Raw genomic sequence first — 12982 nt, forward strand, 5'->3', positions numbered from 1 at the left:
AACATTTTTACATTGAAAATATTTCACTTAAAACAATGGCTATGTAGCCGACGTAAAGAAAACGTAGATTTAGAAATAGAATTAATTAGCTTAGGGACCTCGGTATGTGTTAGCAATGTACTACCCCCTCAATAAAGACTGAAATGTGTCGCTTTCGGGGGTGGTCTTTGCCCATACCGAGGAGAGAAATAGCTCTAGGTTAGATTAAGCTATTTTTAAGATATCTATAAGACTGAATATATTGTAATGTGTATACTGCTCTGCGGTGCGCGCTCGACTGCGCCGAAGTAGCGGAGTGGGGATGTCCTTATACGTGCTAGAGGGAGACGGTACGCGAATGCCCTCGCTCCCTCTACGCCGTGATTGGCGGACATACCCCCCTCCGCGATTGGTCAGGCACGGCCGGGCGGCGCTACGGCGAGGCACCCAGAGCGGGTATATATAGGGGTGTATTCAAGTTAATAAATCAGATTTTCGACCGACTACCGCTGCGTTTTCTTCTCTCCGCCCCGCTTCTTCCCGACTTCGCTGCCCGCCCGGACTCATCGCCCCTCAGGAACATTCGACCGCCGCTACCCCCTGGACTTGGACTCGGATTTACTTTGGAGCTGACTGCACCCGGACTGGACGACGACGGAGCCGCCGCGACGACCCGACGGAGCGATACCGGACTTACGACCCGGTTGCCTGCTGCGTGCAGGTTGCGACTGCCGGTGCTACGTACCGCCTTCGCCGGCGATCGCAAGGGATCTCTGGGCTTTCGGTGGATCTCTACGCGGGTAGATTCACCGTCGAGCGCGGCCGCGGACTGAGACTTGCCCGGCCGCTCTGCGCTGACGCCAGCACCTGCGGCATCTACAGTACTTTGTGCTGCGGCGCGATTGCCTAGTCGCCGCGTCGCGTACAAGTTGGTCCTTCGAGCCGGATCTTCACCGCAGAGCGCCTAGAGATGACTTCGAGAACCCCATCGCTTCGCTCAGGGAGAGGAGGCACACCACCCAGAGAAGAACCGCCAATGGAAGGAGACTCTGTCGAATCGGATTCGTCAGAGGACACCGTCCAAAGGCTAAGAACGCAAGTTCGAAATCTCCGCGCTACACTACGAGACGTCGAGAGCAGCCGCGGACGCGCGGACGCGAATCCCGAGCCCGCGGCGCGTACAACAGACATGGACAACATCATGACAGTATTATCGAGGATGGCGGTACTATTAGAGGCTTCGCAAGGAAGGAGCCCGGCTTCAGTCCCAGAAGACGTCAGCAGGGTCGGCGCTTTGATCGCGCGCCAGTCCACTGCCAAGGATTTACCCGTCTTCGCCGGAGAGCCGCAGGAATGGGCCACGTTCAAATCGCAGTACACTCAGTCGACGGAGATGTGCTGCCTTTCGGATCCGGAGAACCTCCTGCGTCTACAACGCGCATTGAAGGGACGAGCTAGAGAATCGGTATCATCATTACTCGTGGACCCGAGCCAAGTAGGCGTCATAATGAAGACGTTAGAACTTCACTACGGTCAGCCGGACATCGTTGTGTCATCTCTACTGGAAAAGGTGAGAAGACTCCGCTGCATACAGAACGACGGATCGACGCAGGCATTAGTGGACCTATCGAGTGCAGTTCGGAACGCGATAGCGACCTTGGAAAGCTTCGGCGGGGACTACATGTCGACGCCTCAGCTGCTAAGCGAGCTAGTGAGCAAGTTGCCGCTGTGTATGAAGTTTCTATGGTGGTATAGCAGAAGGGGAGACCCACAAGGCCCACCGCGAAGGATTTCGCGCTGTTTTTGGAAGACATGACGGAATCGGCAATGATAGGCGGCGGTATAGAGCCGCACGTATATAGCGGAAAAGACAGACAGCGCGAGAGGCCTCACAAGCGGGAGCAGGTGCATACAGTGATTTCTGTGGAGAAAAATGTGAATAGTGTCGTGTCATGTGTTTTGTGCGGACAGAGCCACTGGTTGCAATCTTGCCAGGAGTATCTAGAGTGTAGTGTCACAGAGAGATGGAACATAGTGCGACGGAAAAATCTGTGCTACGCGTGTCTAGCGAATACTCACCGGTATGTGAGTTGCAAAAATACGAGGAAGTGCGGCGTCGATGGGTGCCGCCGAACGCACCACAAAACACTTCATACGAGGGATCGAGCCGAAGTGCGCGAAGCTCGATCCGACTCAGACATAAGAGCGCCAGATAGCAGCGCCCGCCGGGATTCGCCCGCTGCTGCCGGCACCGGGGGCGCTAGACCACTCGTGGACGAGAGACAAGCCGCGAGTACGAGCGAAAGGAACATCGACTCCGGACACAGTTCCCGAGTCTACAACTTGGTTACGAGCACGCACGCTCGCGAGGAGCCAGTGCTCCTGAAGGTGATCCCCGTCACCCTAAGCGGTCCGCGCGGAGAAGCGGACGTCTATGCATTGCTCGACGAGGGATCAACCATAACACTGCTGGACTCGAAGATTGCCAACGACATTGCGGAACCAGGGGGTGCCCGAGGATTGAGGATTCACGGTGCTGGCGGGATGTGCGTTACCGATGCAACTTCGAGGAAGGTGACACTGGAGGTGCGCGGGACTGCGAAGGGACAATTCTCGCTCCGTGCAAACACGATTCGGAAGCTGCATCTACCGCCACAACCGGTGGCTAGTATAGATGGTAGGGTGCAGCATGTGCGCCCGCAATTACTGATCGGCCAGGACAACGCCTCACTTATTGTGTCAAGAGAGGCGCGTAATTGCGGGAACTACATCGCCTCCGAGACGGCCCTGGGAACGGTCGTTCATGGGGGGCGATTCCGCCAGACTTGCGTCAATACACTGATGGCGTTGAGTGCGGACCAGAGGCTGGAAGAGCTAGTCCAGCGGAACTATGCTGTGGATGCGCTGGGAATATGCGCTGCAGCGAAAATATCGCGCCAGGAGGCGCAAGCCATAGAGGTCATGAAGGCTACGACCCGTTTCCTACCTGAAGGGCGGTACGAGACGGGGCTTCTATGGAAGGAAGGCGGGCTTTGTTTGGAAAACAATCGCCGTATCGCGCTGAACCGCTTCTCAAGCTTGGAGAAAAAGTTCAGAAAGGATAGTCAATTCGCCGGGGCCTACCGAAGGAAGATTGAAGAATATCTCGCCAAGGGGTACGCGCGGGAATTGGCAACGGCCGAAATAGAGGACACTTCGAGTGGGCGATGGTACCTCCCCCACTTCGCAGTAACAAACGTAAACAAGCCCGACAAATTACGTATTGTGTTCGACGCCGCCAGCTTTTGTAACGGGGCCTCATTGAATGGCATGTTGGCCAATGGACCGGATCTCCTCTCATCGCTTGTGGGGAATATCATGCGATTTCGCGAGGGGAAGGTCGCGCTGGCGGCGGACATAAGGGAGATGTTTCTCCAAATAAAGATAAGGAAGGAGGACCAGCGGGCGCAGCTGTTCCTCTGGCGAAATAATCCCGACGAGGAAATTCGGGAGATGGTTATGACGTCTATGACGTTTGGCGCTGCATGTTCCCCGAGCAGCGCCCAATATGTGCGGAACCGGGTCGCGGAAGACCACGGGCAGGACATGCCCGCCGCCAGAGATGCCGTGCTTCGAAAGTTCTACATGGACGACTACATGGATGCTGTGGATCGCACGACAGATGCGATTCAATTGCGCAGAGAGGTCTGCGAACTTCTACAGCGGGGCGGGTTTACCCTCGCGAACTGGGCGAGTAACGATCCCGCAGTCCTAGAAACAATCCCCGAGGAATTGAGGGGCAAGTGCGCGCGAGACATTATCAGCGGAACCTCGACGACTGAGAGAGTTCTGGGGATAAAATGGGACCCGGTGACTGACGAGTTCCGCTTCAAGTTTGCGGCGTCACGGGAGGTCCCGGCCGGGAGGCCAACGAAAAGGAAAATCCTGAGCGAGGTCATGAGCATATTCGACCCGCTCGGGTTCGTCGGGTGTTTGACGATACGCCCACGGATTCTACTGCAAGATATCTGGCGATCCCACATAGGGTGGGACGAGGAGATAAGCATAGAACAGGCAGATAAGTGGCGCACTTGGATAAACATACTGCGCGAGACCGAGTGCGCCATCCCGCGGCGCGTGGCGAGCAAGGGCCAGCAGGTAGAGCTGCACGTGTTTTCCGACGCATCGGAACAAGCTAGCTGCGCCGTTGCGTATATCGTAGAGGACACCGCCGCCGGGAAAAGGGCGACATTTGTGGCCAGCAAGTGTCGGGTGAGCCCGTTACGGGCGCTGTCAATTCCACGCCTGGAATTGCAGGCCGCGCTTATAGCTGCGCGGCTAGCAGCAACCATCAAGAAGGAATGCGGCGTACAACTGCGGGAAACATTCTATTGGACGGACTCCATGACGGTGCTGTGCTAGGTCCGGAGCGATTCCCGCATCTACACGCCGTTTGTGGCCCACCGCCTGGGGGAGATAGATGAGCTCACGAAGGCTCGTGAGTGGCGGTGGGTTCCAGGGAAACAGAACCCGGCTGATCTCGGGACACGAGACGGCGAGATACCGGACATATCGCCGACCGGTGTATGGTTCAGCGGGCCAGAATTTATTAGAAGAGGAAGGGATGAATGGCCGCCGCTCAAGGTGACGACGGCAGCATCTCAATCAGAAGTGGAGCTTAAGTGCGCGGACAGCGCTATCGTTATGACAATGCTCCCCGACGAATTACGGTTTTCGTCGTGGAGACGTCTAATCCGGACTACGGCGTGGGTACTGCGGTTTGTAAATCGGTGCCGAAAAAGGAGTCCGGGGAGCGCTACGCTCACGGTCCAGGAGCTCGAGGAATCAGAAAGGGCATGGATAAGGATATGCCAAGAAGACAGCTACCAAGCCGAGATAGCTGCAATCAGACGGGGGGAGTGCCTCCCGCGGGGGAGCCGCTTGATAGGGCTGACCCCGTTCCTAGATAACGAAAGCGTCCTGCGAATGGGGACGCGCATAACCAAAGCGCCCGCTGTGAGCGAGCCCATGAAGGCGCCAGTAATATTAGACGGCGCACACGCATACACCCGATTGATGATCCGGCACTACCATGAGTCGCGACTGCACGCAAGCACGGAGCGAACACTCGGCGAGATTAGACAACAGTTTTTCATCACCCGACTGCGGACAAATGTGAGGAAAGTAATCTACGAGTGTCGCTTCTGTAGGATGCAGAAAGCGCGACCGCAGCCGCCGCTCATGGGACAATTGCCAGTCGGCCGCCTGGATCATCACGTCAGGCCGTTCACCCATTGCGGGGTGGACATGTTCGGGCCCGTACACGTAACGATCGGAAGGCGACGTGAGAAACGGTACGGGGCCCTGTTTACGTGTATGGTGACGCGGGCGGTGCACATAGAAGTCACACCGTCACTGAGCACCGACTCGACGATACAGGCGCTGAGAAGGATGGCCGCTCGCAGGGGGCACCCTAGTACCATATACTCGGACAACGGCACTAACTTCAGGGGAGCTGACAAGGAGCTCGCGGACGCCATGAGAGGACTGGCTGATGATCCCGAGCTCCAAAACGAGGCCACGAAGAGGGGAATCGAGTGGGTGTTCAATCCGCCATCGGCACCTCATATGGGGGGAGCCTGGGAACGGCTCGTCCGGTCAGTAAAAAGGGCGCTGATGGCAATACTTAAAGAACAGTACCCTCGGGAGGAGACGCTAATGACGGCGATAGCGGAGGCCGAGTATACAGTTAATACTCGCCCCCTGACACATGTTTCGCTGGATAGCCGAGACGCCGCCCCTCTGACACCGATGCACTTCCTCATCGGGTCGAGCGGGGCCCAACCACATTTGGCGGACTACAGAGGCGTACCGCCGGGAATATGCCTGAAGAAGCAATGGCGCGTGGCACAGAAGCTAGCGGATGCTTTCTGGAAGAGATGGATGCGGGAGTATCTTCCGACGCTACAACAGAGGCGAAAGTGGCAACAGGCTGCCGCACCTATTAGGGTCGGCGACATCGTGGTGATCACGGACGCAGCCCTGCCGCGGAACGAATGGCCGCGGGGGCGCGTCATAGCAGTCACCCCGGGGAAGGACGGACAAGTGAGGAGCGCCAGGGTCCAGACAGCCGCCGGAACATACACGAGACCCGCCATCAAGCTCGCCGTATTGCTGCTGGGAGACGACGTCGGCGCAAGGATGCCTCCTCGGCAGGGGGGAGTGTAGCCGACGTAAAGAAAACGTAGATTTAGAAATAGAATTAATTAGCTTAGGGACCTCGGTATGTGTTAGCAATGTACTACCCCCTCAATAAAGACTGAAATGTGTCGCTTTCGGGGGTGGTCTTTGCCCATACCGAGGAGAGAAATAGCTCTAGGTTAGATTAAGCTATTTTTAAGATATCTATAAGACTGAATATATTGTAATGTGTATACTGCTCTGCGGTGCGCGCTCGACTGCGCCGAAGTAGCGGAGTGGGGATGTCCTTATACGTGCTAGAGGGAGACGGTACGCGAATGCCCTCGCTCCCTCTACGCCGTGATTGGCGGACATACCCCCCTCCGCGATTGGTCAGGCACGGCCGGGCGGCGCTACGGCGAGGCACCCAGAGCGGGTATATATAGGGGTGTATTCAAGTTAATAAATCAGATTTTCGACCGACTACCGCTGCGTTTTCTTCTCTCCGCCCCGCTTCTTCCCGACTTCGCTGCCCGCCCGGACTCATCGCCCCTCAGGAACATTCGACCGCCGCTACCCCCTGGACTTGGACTCGGATTTACTTTGGAGCTGACTGCACCCGGACTGGACGACGACGGAGCCGCCGCGACGACCCGACGGAGCGATACCGGACTTACGACCCGGTTGCCTGCTGCGTGCAGGTTGCGACTGCCGGTGCTACGTACCGCCTTCGCCGGCGATCGCAAGGGATCTCTGGGCTTTCGGTGGATCTCTACGCGGGTAGATTCACCGTCGAGCGCGGCCGCGGACTGAGACTTGCCCGGCCGCTCTGCGCTGACGCCAGCACCTGCGGCATCTACAGTACTTTGTGCTGCGGCGCGATTGCCTAGTCGCCGCGTCGCGTACAGGCTATTTAAATAAAAACCAACTTATTTTTGGTAGTTAAAAAAAAATTCACAAAGAATTTGAAGCAAGACCAACATTTGCAATATGAATTATGTGAACCCCTATCATTATTTCAAATAAACAAGCTGGCAACATCGGTAATATGGTGTTGATTTGATGTTTTTCCTTCTTATGCAGCACAAATATACATCTTAATTGAAATATGCATATTTATATATTTTTTTTATTTAAGTTATCTCTTTCTTCAAAATCACATCCGCACCCCATTGTGCATCGGGCACGGCATTATATAAATGCAGTGCGTACTATCATAATCGTTTACACATGAAGGAAAAGTGATCAGCCCTTCGCTTCAGGTACAAGTCCAAGGTAATATTGAATTAATATTAGAGTGAAAAAATCACTTATATTTATTTAACCCCCTCTCCCTGGGAATCGAACCCGCGTTCTCCAGTACGGTTGCCGAGCATGTTCACCGTTACTTTATGGAGACGGACACAGTAAATTTATGGTCGTATAATTTTTTGTTTAAAAAAATAACTTTTCCTAGACTAGAGTCTGAATAGGAAGTCTATGAATAAAGGTGTTAAATTTCCCGCCTAGCAAACGAGGAGGAACGGAAAGTTTCCAGTGAAATGAAGCGATCTCGCACAAATTGAGCAGGAAAATCGTATTCGAAAGCGATATAAAGTAACCGGGAACAGCGACAAAACCAACGACAAACGAATCGTTTACCCCTTTGTAATCCGGTATTCGCAAAAACGAAAACTAGGGAAAAAGTATGTAGGTACTTCACATGGTTTAAAAATGGTTTTTATGCGAAATAACTGCCAAAAACTCTTTTTTCAAAGCTTGTTTGTATGTTTCAAGTAACTACAAGGGAAATGTAGCATAAATAATACTTATTTTTTGACATGTCATCAAAGATAAAGAAGAATATGGAAGTCTTTGCAAGATTGCCCAGACTTCCATTTTCTTCTTCATCTTTGATGAGATGTCAAAAAATAATATGAAAATAACTCCTGTAATTGGAGATAATCCAAGTTGACGTTGTCGGTGACAAAAAAATTTACAGCCTGAAGACTGCCCCAACAGTTTACAAAGACGATAAGTTATAATAAAGTCATGAAGAAGAAAAATTGTTTAAACAAACTTGCTAATTGAAAAGGGGTAGTAAATTCAAATAAAGCAATAAATTTTGTACAGGTATTTTATCAATAATTTTCATTGAATGTTTCGTTTAAATTATGTATTAAGTATATGTATTCAAGATGCCATCGTACGTGTATTATCCATAATTTCGAATAATTTAATATTTCATGGTCTTAGCGTTAATGTAAGATTGATAAATAAAATATAATAAGTGCTAAAAGCACCGTAAATAAACAATGAGCTCCGATGTTTTAGTCCAAATCCGTTTATCGATTTTCTTATTTATTTACACCTTGATTTTTGAAATTCTTCGGAAATCCGGTAAAGTTAATACTCTCTTGATTTTGTTCGGCACAATTTACGAGTATTTGATGTTTTCGTTCGGTACATAGAGCCGGAAATACGGATCGGCGTTCGAGAGAGTAATACGAGGGTAGGCAATCCTTCCATTCCTACATTCTTCGCGTATAACAGCCGAATTAGGAAACGCACAAGGGTCGTCTGTAAATACTACAACGCCTCTCTGAATGAAAATACAAGAAATTTATCGCTTCAACCTAGCGTCTTTATTTTTACGATGCGTAACCTAAAGTAATAATACAGTATGAATTAATCCTTATATTCGTACGCTTTAATAGCTAGCCTAGTAAAAATGTATAAATTGATATCTCAACATAGATGAAGAAGAATATGGAAGTCTGAGTACTTACCGGGCTTGTGTGATCTGTCATAGGCTAGTGAAAGAGATACACGTGTAATATTCACCATTCTACCCATGATTAACAACCGACCACCCTACTCAAATTTCGTAAATTGTATTAATCCTTTGATGGACACATTTTTCACATGCGAGTTCTTAGCACCATCTATGGTCGAGTTGACTAGTTTTTGTTTTTGTTTTGCAGTGACTTTCATGACAATTTTTTTTGTAAGATTCTTTCGAGCTATGTTCCCTTATACTCTTTTTATTATGACAATATATTTTGTTCGTAAAAACCAAAATCACAATCGTGAGGAGGCTTATAAAAAAATCTCTTTTATGTTCAATTGGAGAAAACTATATAAATTTAACACCTATGATAATTTAATATATTAAAATCAAACACTGATTTTAAGAGTCTATTAAATTTTATTTTTTTTTTAAAAACACTTTTTTTTCAAATTTTAGTATTAGGTGTTTTTAATTACAAAATACCATTTAGCAGACTCTAAAAATCTGTGTTTGATTTTAATGTTTCATTTTTCAATTAAAATGGGGTTCTACGAATTAAAAGCCAAATCTATAAATAATTATAATAAATTTTATAAAAAAGGTAGTTTAAGTTTTTTTTATTTGTAATCTGGACTTCTAAACTGAAATGTTATTCAAAAACAAAATAATGCATCACTTCTGAGGCAGTAAATTCAAATGTGTTAGATATGGGAATACAAAATATATCCCTTTCAATTAAAGTATGGAGATATTTGTTTCAGAAAACTAATGTGTTTCCAGAAAATATAAATCAATATTATCATTAATCCACGTCCATGTTATTTTTTGTATGATCAGACATAAATACTATTTTAGGATACTTTTTACGACAAAATACATGTTTAGCAATCTTATATTTTCGTTTGGTCAGTTCATTTACTTGGAGAAACAACCATTCGTAGATAATATCAGAGATAAAATAAGAACCAAAATCAAGAATAACATTTCAGAATACATTTTTAGGGATGGCACATTTTTGTTTACGCATCCTGATAAATTGATTTTTCAGCCTTATTAAAGAAAAACTCATTGCTTTGAGTATGACCCTGATGCTTAAAAAAATGTACTTTAATATTAAATTTTTATATTTTTAAGTATCTTTTTTGATTTTTTTTAAATGTTGCATATAATAATATTTATATATTTCCACTGTCTGTTGTCTGTTACTATCCGACAATTGACAAGTAGGCCCCGTTCATGTTCAAATTATTAACCATAATTTTTGTGGACTCCATATGCTCCATTTTGGATTTATTGAATGAGTGATGTGATGTGATGTGTATGATCAAGTATTTCAAATACTTGAAAATGGTCCGATCTGAATGTATCGGCATGTACTTATACACATGAGGAGATGCATAAATGTGGCAGAGGCAAAGACTGTTAACAAAGACAGATTGGTGTGGCGTTTTTTCTTTCTCCCTACCCCTGCGGGAAGCGACGTGATGGTAAATTAGTAAGTTACTTATAATATGTGAAACATAACATCTACATAATTATTTGGATGAATTACCTATCCTTGTAAAAAATGCACTCTCTCTAATATAACTTTTAAGAAACGTCTGAGACATTACTATTTTTCATTAGAATCCTAACTGTCCATCAAACCTCATCCCTTAGTTTTTCCCTCTACCTCCTTCCCTTATTCCTTTTTTCTTTTGCCTTCCTTATTATCATAAATTTGTAATTTATGTTTTTTTTATGTTCAAGTACTATCTACCCTCTGATTGCAAACAGCTATATAAGGTATCAAAAGTTGTGACCAATATCACCAGTCTGTTTTTGGTTGGTCGGAAGATTTTAGCAATAAGCACGCAATGTACCTACTTATTTCTTTACTGTACATGAAGTTTAAATAAATAATTATTACTCTCAAATCTAAATCTGAATTTTTTTATACTGTGGGTACATAAACTTAATAAAATTATCGTGTTTTACTCTCGGTCCATACTCGTTACGTGTTTTGTTTTAATGAACTCATGTGTAATACTGTAAAACGCTAACGGTATTTGGTGCTTAAATATTCACATATACGACGAACTTCATAGTCAGCTCCGTGGTAAAATAATGTAATCCATTATTCCGAATATTTTCTTTATGATTCTCTTACTTATGCGCCTCTGAAGGTTTTATTACTCTCCCTTACGTTGTCACAAGGGTGAAGGTTTCTGTAATATTAAAGTATCCCTCTAACGAAGCTCTACAGTATACCAGGGCTGGGTAGATAAAGGCCCGCGGACACGGGTCTGCTATATAGAATATTCGACATTCCGATAAAATTTCACACATGCGCTTTTAGATTGAAAAACTTAACAGGGCAATACGTAGCATAGGAAACCAGTGGATATTACACAGTACATTAGCTGAGCATGTTATAATATTTATTAGTTGACAATTTTCACTAATGAAGGTGCTGCATTGTTGGGGAAAAAAACTGGACGAAATGCCAATCAGTTTGAACTGCGGTTTTAACATAAACTTCAACTCCGATGAAGCTCAATCGTTGAAAAGATTTTTGAATGAAAAATTCAATTTAAAAATGAACACTGACAAAGTCTAAGCCCAGATCAGGCACTACCATCAACGCAGTATTCTCTCGTTATTTAGAAAATTTACAGTCTAAATTATTTGTATTATATAATACTATCACTAGCCCATAATTTCTTTCTTAGAGTGTGAATGAATGGAAATTGATGATTAAATTAAATATTTTGTTTAATTATGAGAGATGTTCTTGAATTACATTCCGTACAACCATTTTCTAAACCTGAAATAATAAAATCGTCATACACCTGAACTAATTATATTTCATCACCTAAAATAATTCAATTTCTAATAAAAACTATTTCTAATGTATGAGAGTCTCACTCTTTTTTTAAACAACTTAGTTCAAAATGTTACGAGAAACGTATTCATTATTTGTAACCTCGTCTGGAAATTTAAAAGTGTGTAATACACGCTCGAAATTCACAGTCAGTGACTTATATTACTCGCAGGATAGAAATCATCGAATTTTGTTAGGCGCTTAATCCTCATAACGCTCACTCCTTTCAAGAACGTCATAAATAAAAAATCCTCAATTTTCAGTTGTGCGTGTCTTCAGAATGCCCAAAAAATGAACTATATTCCGGCAAAAGAGGCATATTATTAACTTAATATTTACCCGCTACAGGGCAGAAAGTGTTGTTTTTGCATTTTGAAGAAAAGGTATTGTTTGATTATTTTATTTAATATACTAAATATTTTTCAAATGGAGGAAAAACCTTCAGGTTTTACCTAAATAGATATGTTGCACACTAAAAAGTTCAATAAGTGGCTTGATATTTATTTCCTAATACATTGTTTTCTATTTTTAAACTTTAAAAAACGTTCTCCTGAAAAATCAAGTTTTTTGATTTATGACGTTCTTGAAAGGAGTGAGCGATAAGTAAATAGTTAATGCGACCCCTCGGTCGAAAAAATGTTTAGCCCTGCTCTTCAGGAAGTAGAAGAATAGGATGTAAATCAGTACTTTTCTAGAATACGCTAAGGTTTCCTTACTTTCAGCTCTGAATTCCTTTGAAGGTCACGTCAGATGTAAATGAAATTCGTTTATGAATTTATTTGGTTTTTTTCAGCTATGCTTATCTTTATATGATCCATGTTATAGCATATATATGTACAAGTAACTTTATTCTTATTATTAGGGGGTTAGTAAATTAAGTATTTTACGAATTTTAATAATAAATCCCTTACCGCACCAGAATGGTGCATAGGGCATTGCTTCATATAAACGCAGTGTTATCTCGATCGATTACACATGAAGGAAAAGTGATCAGCCCTCCATTTCAGATACCAGTCCAGTGTAATATTAAATAAATATTATGGTGAAATATCACTTATATTTATTAAACCCCCTTGGGAATCGAACCCGGGACCTCCAGAACGGTAGGCGAGCATGCTGACCATTACACTACGGAGGCGGACTACGAATTTTAGGATTATCTTTAAATATATATATATATATATATATATATATATATATATATATATATA

General features: G+C 45.5%; 1 protein-coding gene across 1 annotated transcript; it reads left to right on the forward strand.

Moving 5' to 3' along the window:
• Positions 1 to 301: 301 nt before the first annotated feature.
• Positions 302 to 6186, forward strand: LOC148312489 (uncharacterized). The gene is made up of 5 exons (XM_088276691.1): positions 302 to 329; positions 397 to 779; positions 890 to 1690; positions 1735 to 4326; positions 4381 to 6186. Exons 1-5 carry the CDS (start codon positions 302 to 304, stop codon positions 6184 to 6186), a joined length of 5610 nt encoding a protein of 1869 aa, XP_088132817.1.
• Positions 6187 to 12982: the final 6796 nt, after the last annotated feature.

Source organism: Brachycentrus maculatus, unplaced genomic scaffold (genome assembly GCF_059751285.1).
Source record: "Brachycentrus maculatus isolate JH-2025_06_01 unplaced genomic scaffold, ASM5975128v1 h1tg000039l, whole genome shotgun sequence".
In the NCBI taxonomy this organism is placed as follows: domain Eukaryota; kingdom Metazoa; phylum Arthropoda; class Insecta; order Trichoptera; family Brachycentridae; genus Brachycentrus; species Brachycentrus maculatus.